This window comes from Syzygium oleosum, unplaced genomic scaffold, assembly GCF_021117445.2.
Source record: "Syzygium oleosum isolate NSW1041296 unplaced genomic scaffold, Sole_v2.1 Sole_v2.30, whole genome shotgun sequence".
Lineage (NCBI taxonomy): Eukaryota > Viridiplantae > Streptophyta > Magnoliopsida > Myrtales > Myrtaceae > Syzygium > Syzygium oleosum.
The window spans coordinates 4,346,232-4,365,730 of NW_026607514.1; the positions used below are offsets into that span (position 1 = coordinate 4,346,232).

The window sequence follows — 19,499 nt, forward strand, 5'->3', positions numbered from 1 at the left end:
TCGAAACTACCAATTTCGCATCTACTGTGTGCTTGCTCAACTTAGAACTAACTTGTCAATTAAAAGAGCACATTTAAATAGAAGCAGCCCCATTTATCATCACAGCAAGCACATCTACAGATATAAAGAAGGCCACTTTATTATTATTTGATTAACCCAAAAGTTTCTCATAAACATACTCTTAGCTCTCTTCTCAATCCCGCCAAACAACTTAACCTTCTCTCACTATAGAAGAAGGATTTTCGCATCACAGTGACCCTTTACTACCCCTACCATACCATATTTTAACCATAACCTCCGTGCTACTTAGGCAACAAAATGTACATCGGACTAAAATTAAGACATGGACCGACCCCGGCGGCTCGGCGACAAGAGGAAAGTCTCGTGCTCGCGGTTGTACTTGAGCTCCTGAGCGTCCCTTGGCGACATCTGGAAGGAGTTGGTGATGACCTGGATCGGGAGGGCCCTGAACACGGAGGTGGAACCCGCCAGCGGGCTCTTCGTGGGCTGGCTCGAGGTCTTGAAGGAGATCCACTCGAACCCGCTGTCGCCTGCCCTCGCTACCGAGGCGAAGAACTGCGGGATCACGAACATGCTGCCCTTGCTCACCTGCTCGTCGAACACGTTCTGCCCGTTATGCCCGACGATCTGCACGTGCGCGTCGCCAAGCGTCACGTACACGATCCTGTGGTCGGTCATCGACCAGTGCGGCGTGTACAGCGCATTCTGTAACACGATATATAGATGGGAGTTAAACAAAGTGTTTAGTTTGGACAACGCAGAGAATCTGGTATTTCGTTAAAAGTATCATGTGGATTCCATTTTGGTCTCATTACTGCGGGTCTCCTTACCGGAAGAAGGCGGCCTCGCTCAGCGCTCATGTCCATATAACGCAGGATGGGGAGCTTGTGCATGTCGACGATGTTGACCCGCCCGGCCTGCCTCGAGAAAACGTCAGCTTCCCTTCGGATGTCGATGTTCTGCTTGATCTTCATGGTGCAGAACGTCTCTTCGAACCCGTTTTGCGAAGTCAACGGCCTTCGTCTTCGCATCCTCTCCTCCTGCTCCCCCTCGTACTCCTCATCGTACTCGTCATCCTCCTCGGGGGCTATCACTCTCATCCTCTCGCGGACGTTGATCATGATTCCCCTGTTGTTCTGCTGTTGCAGCCTCCGAGCTATTTCCATCGGAACATTGAAGGACTCGGCGAGGAGTTTAGTGTCGAAGGCTTGGAAGATGTTCGGGGCGTTGAACCGCCCGCTCTGGTGGCGGCTCTGCTGACCCTCTTGGCGGCCCTGCCTGCCGTGGCCTCCGGCGAGGAAGAACGCCTGTTCAGTTTCCAAAGGTCAGCAAAATGCTAACTGAACGAAGCAAGTTTCTGATAGGTCAAAGTAGAAATATTGCCTCACTTCCATTTCTTTTTCAATAAAATAGATATTTAAACTTTTCGGCCCGACTAATATCAAGTTGGTCCTGTCCACGCAAGATCATAGATAGCAGTGGCAGTGATTTTATGTTAATTTCACAATATGTACCATGCATATCCAAAATTTAATTCGAATATCTGTGCATGCAATTCAAATGGACATAAAATTTCGGAATGTTAATTAGTCATTACCCTCAGCCTTTGATCGAGCTGGTTACCCTGATTGTTGAGGTCGATGACGGAGACGGCAATGAGCTCTTCGTTGCCGTCGTTGTGGCACCAATGCACCGCGCCTTCGGGGATGGCGATGATGTCGCCCCGGCTTATCCGGTGAACCTTCTGGTGTTGGTCCCTCCTTCCCCCCTCCCATCCCCTCCCTCCTCCGCCACGTTCCTCCTCCTGTCTGCTTCCACTGCCGCTGCCAGAGGATCGATCCGAGTGGTACGTCTCGGCACATCCCGGGTAGGTTATCCCCAGCAATCCCCTACCTGGGATACCATTTCGACGTCAAATTAAGGAACAAGGACATGCAATTCCAGATCATGAAAGACAAATGCATGCAAAACATTAATTTTTAGTAAGAAGTTCCAATATTATGATTAAGCACCGCTAATGCATAAAACGGTGTTTCTCCCTTTGTTGTGGTGATCATATGTGGAAATGTGGTTATGTCACTAAAATGATGACCTTGCTCGATGAAGACCAAGCGAGGGGCGTTGATGAACTCGGGCAAAAAGAGCGCGTTGGGGCGCAGGACGTTGCGGATGGCGGCAACCCCCGCGCACTGGAACTGCTCGTCGTCCTCGGACCAGAGCTCGGTGACGCCACCCTCGGACTCGATGCGCTCATCCGGCCGGGTGGCTCTGATCCTCTGGAGTCGGCACTGCTGGGCCTTGTTGAGCCCGGTCGTGGCGTAGCCCTTCCCGAAGGCCACGTGCACGAGCAAGCAGAGGGTCGCGGCCAGGAAGGCCAGTCTCGAATTAGCCATGGACGTCGACGAGAGGGAAGGAGAAGAAGAAGAAGAAGCCCAAGAGAGAAACGGTAGTGGAGAGATGAGAGATGGATGGTGGCGAGTGCGGTGGTTATTTAAGGAGTGAAGTGGCCGTGTGGCGAGCCGGTTCTGCATGTATTTTGCATGGAGGGAGTGCCGTGATGGCGAAAGAGCGCAGCCACATTGCAATGGGTTGGAGAGTGCGAGGAGGAGTGGGTGTGTTATGTGTTGAACATGCATGGTGTCCTTGGTTACGTGTGGTGGTGGTGGCCTGGCTTCTGTGAGAGGAGTGTGAGTGTCGTTGCCTGAGAGAGAGAGAAGGGGGTTTTGGACCTGACATTTGTCTTGGTCACTCTTCGATTTGTCGATTGCCACGCAAGAGCAAATAGGTATCCGGCCTTGTTGACAAAGGGAATGGGAGGTGGGGATGCTAATATTACAGGTGCGGAGGTTGATTCCTGCATTTTGTAAGAGACAGAGCAAAAGTCCGAGAGAAGAGAGTTAGAAATAAGGCGGACCGAAAAAAATTTCATATTATCGGCCATTTATTCATTAATGTATTCGGTTACTAGATTTTCATGTGGATCACATCCATATGAATTGATGTTTCGATTTGTTGAAACTCCATGGGAGAACAAGGATGGTGATAGAAGATCCCAAGTAACTCCCCCCGTGTACCATATCCCTCTACTGGAAAAGTATAAAAAAAAAATCCTAAACCTTTTATATAAGTGTCAATTCAGTCCTAAATATTTTAATTCGATAAATTTAATTTTTTAAATCTTTTCACATTTTGTCAATTTATTAGTTCATCTGGCCAATTTTGTACAGGAATTATTGACATGGATGCCGAATATCCTATGTGGCATTGCCAGCGCTGACGTGGACATTTTTTAACAGTTTTTTAATTTTTTTTAATCTTATTTCCTTTCATTTTGGTTGCCGAGGGCCGGCAAGCCCTCGCCCCAGCCCTCGCCAAGATCAAGCGAGGGCCTTCGCAACCCTTGCCAAGTGGCTGGTGGCGGGCAAAATGAAAGGAAAAAAAAGAAGGAAAAGAAAGAAAAAATCATTAAAAATTCAAATTTTTTTTATAAAAAGGGTTAATACCACGAAAAACCCTAAACTGGTACACTTGTGACACATTTACCCCAAACTATTTTTTTGACCATAAAAAACCCTAAACTGGTACATCTGTGACAATTTTACTCCGAACTATTTTTTTGACCATCAAAAACCCCAAACTGGTACGTCTGTGACAATTTTACCGTGAACTTACCACAAAAAACCCCAAACTGGTACATATGTGGCAATTTTACCCTGAATTAAAATTTTAATATTATTATTTTTTTCGATTATTTATTTATTTATTTATTTTTTTCTTTTATTTTTTTTTTCTTTATCTTCAACCTCTGGCCGGTCGCCGGACCGGCGACCGCCAGAGGTGGAAGCTGGCGAGGGCCGCCCTCGTCGGCATCGGGCGAGGGCCGTCCTCGCCCGATCCGGCGAGGGCCGCCCTCGCCCGCGCCGGCGAGGGCCGCCCTCGCCGGCGCCGGGCGAGGGCCGCCCTCGCCGGCGTCGGCGAGGGCCGCCCTCGCCCGCCCGGGGCAAGGGCGATCCTCGCTCGTATCGGGCGAGGGCGCCCTGGCTCGTAGATCGGGCGAGGGCCTCGCCGGTATCGGGCGAGGGCTGCCCTCGCCGGATCTGGCGAGGGCGATCCTTGCCTGCGTCGGGCGAGGGTTGCCCTCGCCGGCGTTGGGCGAGGGCTGTCCTCGCCCGCCCAGGTAAGGGCGAGGGCTGCCCTCGCTGGCTTCGGGCGAGGCAGCCCTCGCCTGGGCGGGCGAGGACGGCCCTCGCCTGAGTCGAGCCTCGCCCGACGCCGGCGAGGGCCGCCCTAGCTAGATCCGGCGAGGGTCGCCCTTGCTGAGTTGAGTGAGGGCGGCCCTCGCCAGCGGCTGCCGAGGGAGGCCCTCGCCGGCTTCCGCCACTGGCCGGTCACCGGACCGGCGACTGGCCAGAGGTTGAAGTGAAGAAAAAAAAAAGAAAAGAAAAGAAAAAAGAAAAAATTTTAAAAAATAATATTAAAAATTAGTTGGGGGAAAATTGTCACATGTGTACCAGTTTGGTGTTTTTTGTGGTATGTTCGGGGTAAAATTGTCATAGGTGTATCAGTTTGGGGTTTTTTATGATAAAAAAAATAGTTTGGGATAAATGTGTCACAAGTGTATCAATTTAGGGTTTTTCGTGGTATTAACCCTTATAAAAATGGTAAAAATTGTTTACGTCAGCATCAGCCATGCCACGTAGGACGGCTGGTATCCACATTAGCAATTTCTAGTCAAAATTGATTGATTGGACTCAATTGGCAAAATGTTTAGGACTAAATTTGCCCAATTGAAGTTTATGATTAAATTGACAACAATATAATATGTTTATGGCTTTTTTGGGACTTTCCCATCCATCGACCGACTTTACTTATTTAGCTTTTTAATTTGTGTCGCATCTCGTTTTGGTTGAAGGAAATTTCTTTCAACGATGCCTCTGATCATTCACATGCAAAATTATTAAAATTGTAATGTAGGTTATATCAATGTTTGTAATACATCAATTAGAAGACTTGGATAGAGGAAAACATGGCGTTTCTCCAAATATACAACCCAAAAAGGAAAAATCCAAACTCTCTCCTTTCTTTCTCTATCTTTTTCTCCTTCTCTTTCATACTCCTTATAATCCGTTTGGTTGCAATAACGAAATGCGCAATAATTATTAAACTATAACATAATAGAGTTGTGATAGTTACTACACCGTTTGGTTTCATGAATAACACATGTGATAAGGATGACCAGTATCGGAAAACCCTAATCAATCAAGGGTCGGTTTGTTTTGCGAAAAATGAATGATTTGAAAAATATTTTTTTAAAAATGATTATTTGTATCGCTTGATATAACGAGTCAATGAAAAATATTTTCATTATCGACAATAATTTATATGTAAACATTTTCATAGATGATGAATATATTTCGTTCATTTATTTTTGTAAGCAATATAAGCAATCATTTTTTTGGAAAAAGTTTTTTAAATCATTTATTTTCGCGAAATAAAAGCACCTTCATTAATTCAATACCTCATTTAAATAATGAATATAGAGTGACGTGGTGCTAAAGTATTATTACTCGATCCACTATTAATGTATAGACATCCTTAAATAGATATACCAAAATCTCCGTTCCGTTTATTCCCATTACAATTTCTAACAATTGTATTAAGAAAAAAATCACTATGCCAGTTACATTTTCACAATTATTTTCTTACAAACAAATAAGTAATGAGAGTCCTCAGTCCATTTTACTCCATCATTGCAGCATTCCATTCCACCATATCAAGCTCAGAATCGTGATAGAAGGTGGGGGGTTGCCGGTCACAGTTAGGTGTGGGCGGTTTCAGATTCTGTACAAGTTTCATTTGAAACCTGAAACCTATCCTTTGGAATCTTCCTCATTTTTTGGAATCTAGAACTTACCCTACGTATTCTGAAACCGGGAATCTACTTTGTCACAGGTTTTAGGGTCTATCCAGGTTTCACTTGTGTAGTGTGTATTTATTGAACAATTGCAATGAATCATCACATTTAATGACTACCACTTACTGCTACAATCCACTGATTACAGCTTATATTTAGAGACGCGGAGAATATGAAATATTTACAAAGTAAAAATTTCAGTCATGAAATGGAAGCTCGGACTAGTGATTCCACATTATACACGTGTTGTCGGATGCCATGGAATACGTAGACATAGATTAAGAAAAACACAAAAACTTGTTTTAGGTTCTGGGTTCTACATACGTAAAAATTGGAATCTATTTTGTCGAAACATGTTTCTCAATTTTTAGAATCTGAAACCTATCTTGCATATTTTGGAACTTGGAACCGGATAGGTTCCCACCGAAACCATGCTCACCCCTAGTAACAGTGGGGCCGGTGGACAGGAATATAAAGTACTTTCAGGCATCATATATATATTTAGATGAGGATATTCAAAGGATATTTCATCTGCTGATTCTAAATTCTCCATCTTAATCTTGCGTACGCATAAACATTAGCCTGAGTAAGCGAGCTTTATTTTATACTTTCGGTCTATGTTAGCCCACTGCACATGAATGCCAATGGCTAGATCATGTGGATCCCATTTCACATTATCGAATGACTCGTACAAAGTGAGCTTAGCTAGATCAGGACCACCTAATTATTATGCCCAGATGCACTGCACTTGCACTACCATGACTCAACCGACAAAAGATGCGTATAAATTTCATATCACTGACATCTAGTGGCGTTTTTCGAACTACTAAAACACGCTCAATTTTCTATTTCTTTATGGTAATTGTTGCGTATTAATTGGGGTTCAGCCGATTCTTCGGCCAAATGATGACGTGGTGTCCAAGCGGCATTTTGAATGTTGGACACGTGTCCATCGCATCAGCAATTCGCTAGAAAACTGTCGATATTTGATCAAAATGCATGAATTGCAAATAGAAGAGAAGGGGAAAAGGTGTCACAAAGTTTTAGATTTATTGTATTTAAGTCAATTTAGTCCTAAATTTTTTTACCAAGAGCCAAATCAGTCATTCTAGAAAATTTTGGCTGGATATTGTTGACGTGGACGCTGATTGACCGACGTGATACGGCTCACACTGATGTAAACATTTTAAAATAATATTTTATTTTTTTTCTTTTTTCCTTTTTTTTCTCTCTCTTTTTTTCTTCCTCCAGTAGCTAGCGAGGGTCGGCCTAGCGAGCCCACATGTTGCCTGGGCGAGGGTTGGCCTTGCCGGGCCTCGCCTTGGCATAGGCGACAACCGGCGAGGTCGCCTAGCTTGACGAGGATGGCCTCGCTAGCGCTCACCCTCGTCCCGACGAGGCCGACCCTTGCCAGTGGCGGTGAGGCCCACTCTCGCTTAGGTGAGGCTAGCCATTGTTCGCCACTGGAGTAAAATAAGAGAGAAAAAAAAAAGAAAGAAATAAAGAGAGAAAAGAAAGAAAAAAAAGAAAAAAAATGGAAAATTGGTAAAAATTATCAATATAAGTGCCGACCGTGCCACGTAGGCCGGTCAGCGTCCACGTCAGCAATATCCGGCTAAATTTAGCAGAATGACCGAATAGGCTCTAGGTTAAAATGTTTATAACTAAATTGACATCATTAAAAATTTTAGAATTAAATTGGCATAAATGCAATAGGTTTAAGATTTTTCTGATACTTTTCCCGAAGAGAAAGTTTAGTGGTCAGGAGATTAAAACAAAGTTCAGCGACTTATTTATTTTGTTGGTCAGAAAAGTTCTGCGACTTCAGTAACCCAAAAGATGTCACCGAACACAGAATTACAAATTCGAAGAATCTTTCAATCTAGAAACACCAATAGCATTTCACGTTCGGGAGACGGAGAAGCCATGACCAAAGTGGCTCAGAAATCTTAGCGTAAGAACCAAGCTGATCCACAGAATCGACCCAGCGTAAAACCTAAGCCATCCCACGAAATCTTCAGTCACCTCTCCCATGAAAACACAGAAGAAGAATCTTACACCCAACTTCTCATTATAAAGAGCTTATTTCTATGCTACTCCCAGCCCCAGAACCATAGCGCACACGCTTTCCTTGGCTCCCTCCTTTGCTCCTTATGTCTTGCCTGAGCCTGGGGCTCCCGCCTCCCAAGAAGGCGTGGAAGATCCTCACCTCCAAGCTCCAGAGGAAGCTCCCCAAGCTCCACAGGCCGAGACCTGTCTACAAATTGCCCAAAGCTGAACTCCTCGCCGCCGCTTCTTCGGGAGCCGACGAGCCCGTCTTTGTTGTGAAGCAGCCCCGTCGACAGAACAGGCAGAGGCCTCAGCGCGTCCAGGCGTCGAGCATTTTCAACGTCCGGCGCCGCGTCTTCAAGAGGCAGCAGGCGCATGTTTTTGTCGATAAGCTCTTCAAGGAGCCTCTGGAAGGGATCTTAGAGCATCATTGCCTGGACACTCTTTCTGTGAAGTATATGCCGAGTCCCAAGAGCAATATCGCTACTATTGATCGTTCTGCTCCTGAGGCAGGAAAGAACGACGAGGATCACGACGGAAGCGATGCAAAGACATGCGAAGCGGACGATATGTGGGAGTCGGTAGGGCTGGCATCGCCGCTGACTCACAGGATCGACGAGAGAGCCGAGGAGTTCATCTCCAAGTTCCGAGCCGAAATGGAGCGTCAGGAGATGGTGGCGCGGAGTTTGTAGTGGATAACTTCATATATATTTCTCCTTTTTCTCTTCTATTTTTTGTTTCCTCCCCTTTGGATTTGTGATTACTGTCGTCAAACTCAGCCTTCTGTTGTGCATATACTTTTGCATAATAGAGCCTAGATTTCCAGTAACACCATACCAATCAAGCATGGCCTGAATTTCGCAATGAATCAACTCGTGAAAATAGCAGGCATCCGTTCACTACCAAAAAAAATTAGGATTTTGCCACGAAAATTTGCGACGACTTTTGCCACGAAAACTAAATTCGTCGGAAATTAGCGACGAAAGTTTTTTTGTCGCAAATTTTCGACGAATTTTGGCACGGAAAGTTATTCGTGGCAAATTTCCCACGAATTTTACCACGAAAATAGTATATAGTGCAATTATTGCCCGGAAACTTGAATTTCGTGGCAAAATTCGTGACAAATTTCCCACGAATTTTGCCACGAAAATAGTACATAGTAATATTTGGCCCGAAACTTGAATTTCGTGGCAAATTTCTCACGAATTTTGCCACGAAAGTAGTACTTATAGTCACATTTGCCCGGAAACTTGAAATTCGTGGCAAATTTGCCACGAATTTTGTCACGAATTTCAAGTATATAGGAGAATTATGGCCCTGGGGTTTTGAAATTCGTGGGAAATTTCCCACGAATTTCAAAAAAAGCCACCAACGTCGGAAATTTGAATTTCGTGGCAAAATTCGTGGGAAATTTCCCACTAATTTTGCCACGAAAATAGTATATAGTGCAATAATTGCCCGGAAACTTGAAATTCGTGTCAAAATTCGTGACAAATTTCGTGCTACGAATTTTGCCACGAAAATTGAACATTGTACAATATTTGCGCCGAGACTTGACTTTTGTGGCAAAATTCCTGGCAAATTTGCCACGAATTTTGTCACGAAAATAGAAACACATAAAAAAAAAGGGCAAAAAATTCGTGGCAAATTTCCCACGAATTTTGCCAGAAAATTTTTCTGGATGTTGATCTTGCTTGTGGGTATAGCTTTCATCATTTTGTATATTAGAGAGAAACTTGCCTGGCCAAGAATTATTATATCCGAGCCATTTAAATATCATATTATATGGTCGCCAAAATCAATAAAATTATATAATAAAGGACAAAAAAAAAAAGCGAATTGAAACGTGTTTCCCGAAATACACACAAAAACAAAATCCACGAGCCGAAAAAGAAAATGCTGCTGCTTCTCTTCAGTCCTCTCTTCCTCTTCTTCCTCACTCGATGTCGCTCGCGACGAAAAACGGGTGAAGTGCAGCAGAAGATAACGACACAGTTCTCTACTTCTCGCCTCGCGCCGAGAGCTCGACATTTTCCTCCCTTCCCCCTGCTGCTCCGGGAGCTTCGACGCGCGCCGGCTCGGCTCGGCTCGGCTCGGCTCGGCCCGGCCGCTGAGGATGCTGGCCTCCCGGCGAGCCTCGCCGCGGTTCTTCTGCTCTCGCCGTGCCGCCTCCGCCGCCGGATCCTCCTTCGATAAACTCCCCCTGGGCGGAGCTCGTGGTGCCGCTTCTCGCCGTTGCCGCCGTTGCCGTCGCGGCTGCTGCTGCTGCTCGGCGCACGATCTCGCCCGCTGGTGGAATCCTCGCAGATCTGGCGCCGTCGGTGATGTCGGTGCTCCAGCGGTTCTTCGCCGGAGGTAATAGAGATTTGCTCCGATTTCTTAGTTTCGCCTGTTGCTTTGATTCTGACGAGACTGTAGTCTCCTCGAGTGGCTTGATTCGATGCTGAATGTTTCGGGTCATTGGGAGTTGGCGCTCGGGAGAGGCAATGGACCGTGTTGGTTTTTCAATGCCTAGCATTTGATTTTGCTCTGGTTCTTCAGAGGAACGAGAGCGGAAGCAGGCTGGCAAGTCACTAGTTTCAGTAGGAAGATAAACTTCGCAACATTTTCAATCGTGTACGTGTTTTCTGACAGAATCCTTCGGGTTCGGGGGCCTGTTAGAAAGATTTAGTTGGCGACACGATTTAGATTAATAGGTAACTTGTGTTTGTGCGGGAGTTCGAGTTGAACTAACCCAAATTTCTGAATTTCCCGTTTATGCGAGACCTCTAATCTGCGTTGCACCAGGAGTTTCAAGGAGCGACTCGAAGTAAAAGATCCGTTCCCACCACACTTGTTTTTGCAAACCTCTTTTCCTTTTAATTGAGAGTTTGGTCCTTGAGCAATCTCGATTCATTGCATGCTCAATTTCGTCACGAGTGCGCATAAATAGACAAATCCGACTTTTGACATCATCCCGCTTCTGTCGACATGGAGTGGAAGTGTAGTTGACAGAAGCATTCACTTGTTGCATGGTAAGTTGCTGACTAAAAACGATTAGAAGGTGATGCCGTTTCAACTGGTTCCAGTGGCCTTCTTCAGAGCATTTATTGAAAATAATCCCATAAGTTGGGTAAGCTGTAGCATTTACTTATACCCATTTTGAGCTCTCAAGCATTGACTCAATGAGCTTGTGATCTTTGATCACTAACCTAAGACACCTTTACAACTTGCTATGCTCACTCTGTAGGACTAGAAAAGCCTTATGGTTTCCAGTAGATCCAAGACAAGTTTCATTTGTTGTTGGTGTCCTCCACTGGCTATATTGGACAAACAACATTCTGTTGAACACTGAGCTCAATGGTCGACCATTCAGGTGTTGAATCAATATTTAATAAATGCCTTCAAAAATGCCTAATGAATGAGAGACATGTGGGTGTAGTATCACTTTGTCAGTCACTTGTTGGCAAATACTATCTGACACATTCCAGAGTCAGGTTATCTATAATTTGTTCCAGAAAAAGAAAAGAGTTAACACGATCGTGTAGCGAATTAGCCGCAGGTTATTTCCATGATTATTGCGTTGGATTTTGTTAAATTTGACTTCTCTTGGTTCTCAAATTGCAGGAAAAAGGATTGATGTCCAACGGTTGTTGCTGAAACTGATCGTCATCTCCTGTCATGTTATTTTCATCATATCTGCTGATTCAAACTACAATTCTGTTCAAGCATCACCAATATCTCCAAGTGCCACCGTGAGCACTCCTGCTATTCCTGATCTTTCCCCTCCAAAGAAGTTACCACACGTACAATGGCGGAGACATATCTCTCCTCAGGCTGCACCTGCACTTGTTTTGTCGCCAGATCATTCACCTCATTATGACCCCTTGATAACTTCTGGTCACCCCCCAACAAGTTCACGCTTGTCCAAGCCATCAATGAAGAGGAGCAGCTTGGTGCCTCCAAGCGCCAGCCTGGCTGATATTGCCCCAACTCAATCCAGTCCTGCTACAGTTCCAGCCACATTGGCTGAGCCACCGCTGTCGCGTAATGTCTCAAGTACGTTGCATCCTCGATGCATTTTCCTATCACTATCTAGTAATTGTCTCTCTCAAAGGTGGGTTTGATAAATGATAACGATTGGAAAGATTCTAGAGTAGTCGTTGATTGTTTTATTACAATATGGCATCGAAGTGATGTTGGGGTAAACAAAATAAATTGGCAACCGGTCCTCTTTGCCTTCTCTTCTTCTATTCAGACTTTTATCATTGTGGGCTAATTGACATTATCATGTTCATTCACCCCTGCTTTTGACAGATTGTTGCCAACCCAACATGGTGCTAAAACGGGGCAGCGAGGGTCGCCATTGTGTTTATCCCATAAAGCTTGACCTTCTGCTGCTAAATGTATCTCAAAATCCTGATGGGAATGTTTTTCTCCAAGAATTTGCTTCTCAGCTGGGCTTGCAAGTTTCTCAAATACAGTTGATAAATTTTTATATGCTCAGCTTTACAAGATTAAATATATCAATGGATATTACTCCGCAAACGGGATTGAGTTTCTCAGCTAGTGATGTATATGCAATCAACTCTTCCCTCTCTTTACATCGGGTTTGTCTAAGCCCTGCGCTGGTGGGTGATTATGAACTTTTGAACATCACTTGGTTCAAGGCACCTCCATCTTCTGAAGGTAAACCCCGCCCAAGGCTTCTGTTTCTCATGTTTGTATCAACTCCGTATACCTTCTAGATATCAAAGAGTTGAAAATGCTCCAATTCCCTGTTTGAATAATCATGGAAGCTTTCTGAAGTTTGATTGCCATTGTATGGTCTAGGCTTACAACAGTGATTATGTAAAAGGAAAATCTAAAGAAGTGATTTGAGTGTATCCGGGTTCTTTGGAAACCGTTAAGAAGTTCAAAGAACATTCTTTGGCAAAATAACCTTTTAATTGCCACGAATTTAGTCACGACTTTTGTTTTCGTCGCAAATTACCAACGAAAATTGAAATTTTTTGTCGCGAAAATTCGCGACTCGACGAATTTTTTTTCGTCCCTAATTTCGTGGGAAATTCGTTGTGCCGCGAATTTTGCCACGAATAATTAGCGACGAATTTAGCCACGATTTTTACAACGAATAATTAGCGACGAATTTTGCCACGAATTTTGCAACGAACTTTGCAACGAATTTAGCCACGAATTGGTTTTCGTCGCAAATTACCAACGAAAACTCAAATTTTTTGTCGCCAAAATTTGCGAAAAAAAATTTGCCACGAATTTTTTTGTTCGTCGCTAATTTCGTGGGAAATTCATTTTGCCTCGATCAATTAGCGACGAATGTTGCCACGATTTTTGTAACGAATAATTAGCGACGAATTTTGCAACGAATTTAGCCACGAATTTGTTTTCGTCGCAATTTACCAACGAAAAATTTAAATTTTTTGTCGCAAAAATTTCCGACGCCGAATTAGCGACGAATTTTTTTTCGTCGCTAATTTGTCGGAAATTCGTTTTGCCACGAATTTTACCACGAATAATTACCGACGAATTTTACCACGATTTTTGTAACGAATAATTAGCGACGAATTTTGCAACGAAATTTGTTCGTCGCAAATTACCAACGAAAATTGAAATTTTTTGTTGCAAAAATTTGCGATGACGAATTACCGACGAATTTTTGTTCGTCGCTAATTTCGTTGGAAATTCGTTTTTGCCATGAATTTTGCCAAATTTTTCGTGGCAAAACCCTTGTTTTTTTTAGTGGTTACTAAATTCGAGTGACGTCCAGGAACAATATCCACCGACTCTTTGGAAACTTCTGATCTAAACAACGGTTCCGAGGAAAGTGAGAAAGCCAGGACGAACACTTTCATTTGAATTTGGACTAGGATGTATCGCGTTATCGGAGTACACAAGTTGTTCGTTTCACAGATCCATCAGGCTCAATTATGTGAAGACAATCTACAAATGAACTTAAAAAGGCATTGCCTCTTTGCTTTTACTCCAAACATGACCACTCCTGTTTGGAGCCACGTGGGACTTCTGAACATCAGGCTATGCAAACGACGATGGGAACATTCATTCTCATTGTTTAAAGTGGAGATAATCTTCTGACCAAAAAAAAAGGGGAGATAATCCTATGGTGTAAGTCCATATGGCGGCCGAGAGAGTAGTAAGCGTGCATGCAAATTCGGTCTCTCTTAATGCTATCAACCGGAGATATCCCTCATCAAGTTAAGCAAAATGTCACCCAAAGTCGCGGAGGTGAAATGAGGCACCAACCTAACTAGGAATGTGCAAAATGGACTGCCTAAACCCAAAATCACCCTAACCGGATCAAACCGATTAGTTTGGTCCGGTTCCTAGGAGTGTCGGTCTGATTTCCAGTTCTTAAAAGTGGACCGTTACTCTCGGTTCCGAGGGAAATAGGACCGAACTGGATCGACCAGACTGACTACAAATACTTTTTTTATTTCTCTAAAAAACTTGTAAAATGTGAACTAAACTTTAAGTGAACTGCATTGACAAAAAGTAGTAAAATGTGAACTAAACCCTAAGTGAACTTCATTGCCATAAATTCATTGAAAAAAATTAGTAAAATGTGAACTAAACCCTAAGTGACCGGTTCCATTGAACCGGACCGAAATCAGTCCTAGAACCAACCGGTCCGGTCCCCAGTTCCCAAAATTAGGAACCGGTCCGTTTCCCGCTTCCACCTTGGAACCGAACCGGACCGGGAACCGATCACCCCTAATCCTAACACATCAAAGAAGTGCAACTAAACATGACTTCATTAAATACATCACCTTCATTATGTCAATAAATAAACTAAACAACCAAAAAGCATAAGAATTCCCCAATATTCAGCTTTGTATTCATCCTATAGCAGAAACAATTGCCACAAAACAGAATTGCCAACACATGCCGCGAGGCTGGATTCAATACAGAATACTAGGAGAACACTAGCATATGGTTATTTTGAGGTAACACAAACGATCACATAACATCCATAGTGTATGTGTGTTTCAAGTAGACCAGCTGACTATTACATGCTATTTATCTACCTAGCTCAGAAATGCTTTCATTGGATCATCATGGTGTATCTTCTTCATCCGATAAGCCTCCATATCCTCAGCAGTAACCTGCAAGTAATAAGTGTTAATGGCAACACAGAAGCCACAAAAAAATTAAAGGAGTGGAATTCCAGTTCTTCTGTGGTACTCCAAAATTGAGAGAGAGGGATACCTCATCCTCCCATCTGACATTGTATTTGCGCTTCCTTTCATCTTTCTCTTCTCGCTTTCTTATATCCTCCTGTGCAAAGTGAATCAAACAAGAATTAGCCGAATTAAACATGGACTGTCTATGACTCAACCGTTGCTTTCCCATTGCTTCTAAAAAAAGAGGCGGTTACCACAAATCACAGGCATAACATTCTGTCACCTTTACCTTACTATACACCGAGCCTCCACTCCCCTCCCCTCCCCTCCCCTCCCCTCTGCAGTGCAGTATACACTACTAAACTAAAAACTAAATTTATTCTGAGCAACAATGTCTAGCTACCCTCAATTTCATCATCGATTTTCAATGGTAACATTGTACTTGTTGATCTATATGAAATTCCCACTTCTTTCCTCAATTATCCTGTTTAAGAGGATATAGGTTGGAAAGGAGAAAATAAAGCATGAACAGAGAACTGAAAATGGTCCAGTTACCTTCTTAAGTGCTTCAGCAAGAAGTTTCTGGTCCAACTCCAAATCATCAGGGACATCAGTTCCCCAGGTAGCCAGCCTCTTCTCCTCCGCTGGGGCAGCCACCTCTGTTTCCACAAATGCCATAGCAAAAACCAGCAAAGCGGTCATAGTATCAAAATTCCACTTTGGAAAAGGATATTACAACCATGATAATCAACAAAATCAAGCAACCAAGAAGCATCCGATAACTTTTTGATCAAAACGATCAAAGAAGCTGAACGAGAGAGGTGAAACCGAGGACAAATAGTTTTTCCAGCAAATGATCCTCTAAGGGCAGAAAAATTAGGGTGAAAAAGTGGACTGACCTTCTGTGGCTCCTTTTCGAGCAATATTTGATTTCATTAGTTCATTTACTGCCTCGGCAGCTTCAATTCCGGCAGCACCTGTACAGTAGCTATTTCTGATAGTCTGTTTGCAGCACTTGTAGCCCCATTGATGATCCTTCCACCATGAACCCCAAACACAAGTGTGGTTATTAATAAAAACATCCTCCTCATACTTGCTTCTGGGCAATGCTGACTCCTGAAATAGCACAAGAGCTGATTAAGTATCTCAATACCGTCGCATGAATTGGAAATATCCTTATAATTCAGGAAAAGCAACCCCAATATTATTAGCAAGGATAATGAGGAAGGTCATAGCAAATTCAGGTGGAGAGTTTTAGCAAGCTTATTTCATGATTGAATTGAAGAAAACCTTAAGTAGATACCCCACCTGCCCCTTAATGATCCTGCCAGCACGATCATATTCCACTTCTCTCTCACTCTGTCCCAGCAGCAGCTCTCTTGGGAGCTCTTCCTCTGAGGCTGCATTGCCATACCTCTCCAGGATGGTATCCTTTGTTTGAAACTTCAATTTTTCCTTAATAACTTTATAGTTCTTGTAAAGCAACTCAGCTTGAGATGGCGCTGCTTGCATGTGGATGTCTTGCCCTTTATCAAATGCTTCCCAAGCATGTATATTAAGCTGCTTAAATTCAAGAGCTTGACCACTATTTCTGTATTGGTTATCACCCTGAAAGTAAGAATCAATTGATTTTAGTAATATATCTATGCCTCAAAAAGTAAGTAGATGAGCTAGAGTTACTGCCAAAAAAATTCAAAGAACTTACCTCATAGAACTTCTCATTTGGATCGGCATCTGGAAGGGGATCCTCACGCATGGACCGAGTTTTGGGATCATAGTGTGCTGAATTAACATCAAGATTCAAAAGATACTTCGCCGTATCCTCCCGAATACGAAGGTTCCTAAACAAATAAATCAACTTAGTACTATCCAGAATATGAAGAAGAGGGGGGAAGAAAATCATTCATGAGAATTTGTAAATCTTCAAATAATCATATAAATACTAACAATTTAAGTAGTTTAATTTTCTTATAAATGTTCCTAAAACATTGAAAGAAAGAAAGACTGCTAATGTCAAAGCAAAAGGATCCACCTACCTAACAGTTCCAGTAATATCCAGAATATGAAGAACAGGGGGGAAGAAAACTCATTCATGAGAATTTGTAAATCTTCAAATAATCATACAAATACTAAAAATTTAAGTGGTTTAATTTCTTATTAATGTTCCTAAAACATTGAAAGAAAGAAAGACTGCTAATGTCAAAGCAAAAGGATCCACCTACCTAACAGTTCCAGTACTTCCACCACCTGTTGTGCGAACACGCTTCTCAACCTTTGCAAAGTCCATCTGCTTGCTTTCATCAACCTTTGCCTCATCCACCCTTAAGTCATCTTCCTCATCTTCCTCATCGCTATCACCATCCTCACCATTTTGGTTATTGTTTTTCTCCTCTAACTTCTTCAGCTGTTGTTCCTTGAGATATTTTCTTCGAGCATTATCCCTAGCCTCATATCTCTCAATCACAAGAGCATAGCTTGACGCGTCATAGCCATTCCACCGGTCTCTCTTACCATCATAGTCAAGCTCAAAGGTCTCTATCTTTTCATCAGGTGCAATGTGTGTGTTTGTCCATTTGGCTCCCACTTTCCGAGGTCTTTCCATACATGACTTCAAATCATGAGTCAAGGCACCACAGCTGCAGGAGCCAACGCAGAATTGCATTTAGCCACCATTTTTCAGCAAATATTGGTACAAGACAAGGAAATCACAGTTGACAACATAAAAGAGGTAAAGGCCATGATGAGGTACAACTAAACACCATGGACGTACCAAAATACCTCATGATTCTCTCCCCTAGTGAAAACCAACAACAGAAGGAAATTGAGAATTCAAATTTTGAAATCAGAAAAACACATATTAGCAATTTGACAAGCTTTAAAAACGCAGGGGAAATACTGCAAGTTTGCTCTTCGGTAGGTCCAATGCGGAGACAAAGTGCGAATAAGGAAACCGAAAAAGTCAGCCCACTAACCTCCTCAAACATTATCATATTTAAGTTGAAGAAACAATTCATGGGTTGTGACCCCTAGGAAATATGATGAACTTGAACAAAAAGAACCCCCTAAACTGGTTAGGGGGCGCGTGCCACACACAGAGAGAGAGAGAGAGAGAGAGAGAGAGAGAGAGAGAGAGAGTCTTCCTTACTTCTGGCATGCACCTTTCCGGTACTTGTCCGCCTGAAAAATCTTCGCGCCTCTGTCGTACCAAGATTTCGTGTAATTCGGATCTGATTTCCATTTCCTTTGATGTTTCAAGCTCTGACAACACAAGAAACACAAGCCAATTCAGCCTTTTTCTATCACATACAGAGCCGTAAGCACATCTACACGAAGAAGCAAGAGGAAACGATAATTCAACTCACGGGTCTCTCGGCATTGAGATACCACGGCGCGGACGACATGTACTGCGGGATGTGAGGATTGATTTCCTTGCCATCTTCATCGACCTCAGCCGGGGCGAGCCCGGCTTTTCGCGCCTCTTCCAACTCAATCTGTTTCCTGTGGTCCTCCCTAGATTTGAAAGCCACTGCAGACACCACCATAACATAAGCCGCCGTCAAAAAATCGAAGCAACATACAATCGAGACGCCTTCTAGCACCCAAAAATCCCGCTTTAGACCTACTCTAAAATTCCATCAGAACCCGTTCCCTTCTTCACATTCTACAGCAGAACTTATTTCGATTCAAACGGCTCGCAAGTGTAAGAAAACACAACATCTCATCAAAGGCCTGTGCGGCACAATTTAAACGGGAAAGCAAAACACGATTTCCTCCTCCAATTCAGCGACGCGCGGACCAAAACGAAGGCGGAATCGACCACGCCGCACCGAATAAACGTCGGAGAAGCTCCGAGAACGAGACGGCAATCGCGACGGCGGGAAGAAGAGCGAAGCGAAATCGAAACGCCGAGATGGGCAGGGCAACCCCGAAACGAAGGAGAAGGAACGGAATCAGCCTGAAATGGAGAGGCGAGCGGACGTATGGAATTAGGGTTTGGGTACGCACCAGAAGCGGTCGCCATGGTTTCTCCCCTGGACGAGGTCCGCGCAGCACCACCCGAGGAGAGCCGCCGATCGGCCGAGCAATTGGCTGGGTTGGGATTTCAGAGAAGATCGAAGTTCGGATATCGAGAGATCGAAGGAGAGAGAAAGAGAGAGAGAGAGAGAGAGGAGCAGATTGTTTCTCTCTCTTGTTTATATTTTTTTTGGGGTTTTGGTTTATGAGATGATATGCGTCCGACGTGGTTAAATACCTTTCTGCCCCTCGCGAATCCGAATTGGCGCAGGAGGCGGTTTAAGCTCATCGATAAAGGCTCGAGACCCTTTTTTTTTTTTTGCAGTTAGATTTTTGTATTATATACATTAAATTGATTTAATTTT

At 43.6% G+C, this 19,499-nt stretch overlaps 4 protein-coding genes across 7 annotated transcripts; 2 read left to right on the forward strand and 2 right to left on the reverse strand.

Moving 5' to 3' along the window:
- Positions 1-203: 203 nt before the first annotated feature.
- LOC115665024 (11S globulin seed storage protein 2-like) lies at positions 204-2,414 on the reverse strand. The gene is made up of 4 exons (XM_030586905.2): positions 2,114-2,414; positions 1,619-1,914; positions 852-1,328; positions 204-726 (listed from the first exon to the last, which is right to left on the reverse strand). Exons 1-4 carry the CDS (start codon positions 2,412-2,414, stop codon positions 337-339), a joined length of 1,464 nt encoding a protein of 487 aa, XP_030442765.1. The 3' UTR covers positions 204-336.
- Positions 2,415-7,940: 5,526 nt separating this feature from the next.
- LOC115677510 (uncharacterized) lies at positions 7,941-8,828 on the forward strand. The gene has a single exon (XM_030600682.2). It carries the CDS (start codon positions 8,089-8,091, stop codon positions 8,674-8,676), a length of 588 nt encoding a protein of 195 aa, XP_030456542.1. The 5' UTR covers positions 7,941-8,088; the 3' UTR covers positions 8,677-8,828.
- Positions 8,829-9,853: 1,025 nt separating this feature from the next.
- LOC115677511 (pectinesterase inhibitor 10-like) lies at positions 9,854-12,726 on the forward strand. 3 transcript variants are annotated; one of them, XM_030600683.2, is made up of 3 exons: positions 9,854-10,339; positions 11,591-12,022; positions 12,281-12,726. In XM_030600683.2, the coding sequence occupies exons 1-3, from the start codon at positions 10,309-10,311 to the stop codon at positions 12,709-12,711; spliced, it is 894 nt and encodes a 297-aa protein (XP_030456543.1). In that variant the 5' UTR covers positions 9,854-10,308; the 3' UTR covers positions 12,712-12,726. The 3 variants fall into 3 exon arrangements, with proteins under 3 accessions (XP_030456543.1, XP_056159970.1, XP_056159969.1); XM_056303995.1 differs by having other exon boundaries at positions 11,591-12,080; positions 12,281-12,635; XM_056303994.1 differs by lacking the exon at positions 9,854-10,339 and adding an exon at positions 11,186-11,339.
- Positions 12,727-14,749: 2,023 nt separating this feature from the next.
- On the reverse strand, positions 14,750-19,307 carry LOC115677561 (pre-mRNA-splicing factor SLU7-A). 2 transcript variants are annotated; one of them, XM_030600742.2, is made up of 10 exons: positions 19,126-19,307; positions 18,483-18,646; positions 18,266-18,378; positions 17,343-17,756; positions 16,826-16,961; positions 16,429-16,728; positions 16,020-16,236; positions 15,676-15,779; positions 15,206-15,274; positions 14,750-15,102 (listed from the first exon to the last, which is right to left on the reverse strand). In XM_030600742.2, the coding sequence occupies exons 1-10, from the start codon at positions 19,139-19,141 to the stop codon at positions 15,025-15,027; spliced, it is 1,611 nt and encodes a 536-aa protein (XP_030456602.1). In that variant the 5' UTR covers positions 19,142-19,307; the 3' UTR covers positions 14,750-15,024. The 2 variants fall into 2 exon arrangements, with proteins under 2 accessions (XP_030456602.1, XP_030456603.1); XM_030600743.2 differs by lacking the exon at positions 19,126-19,307 and having other exon boundaries at positions 18,483-18,677.
- Between the last annotated feature and the right edge of the window lie 192 nt (positions 19,308-19,499).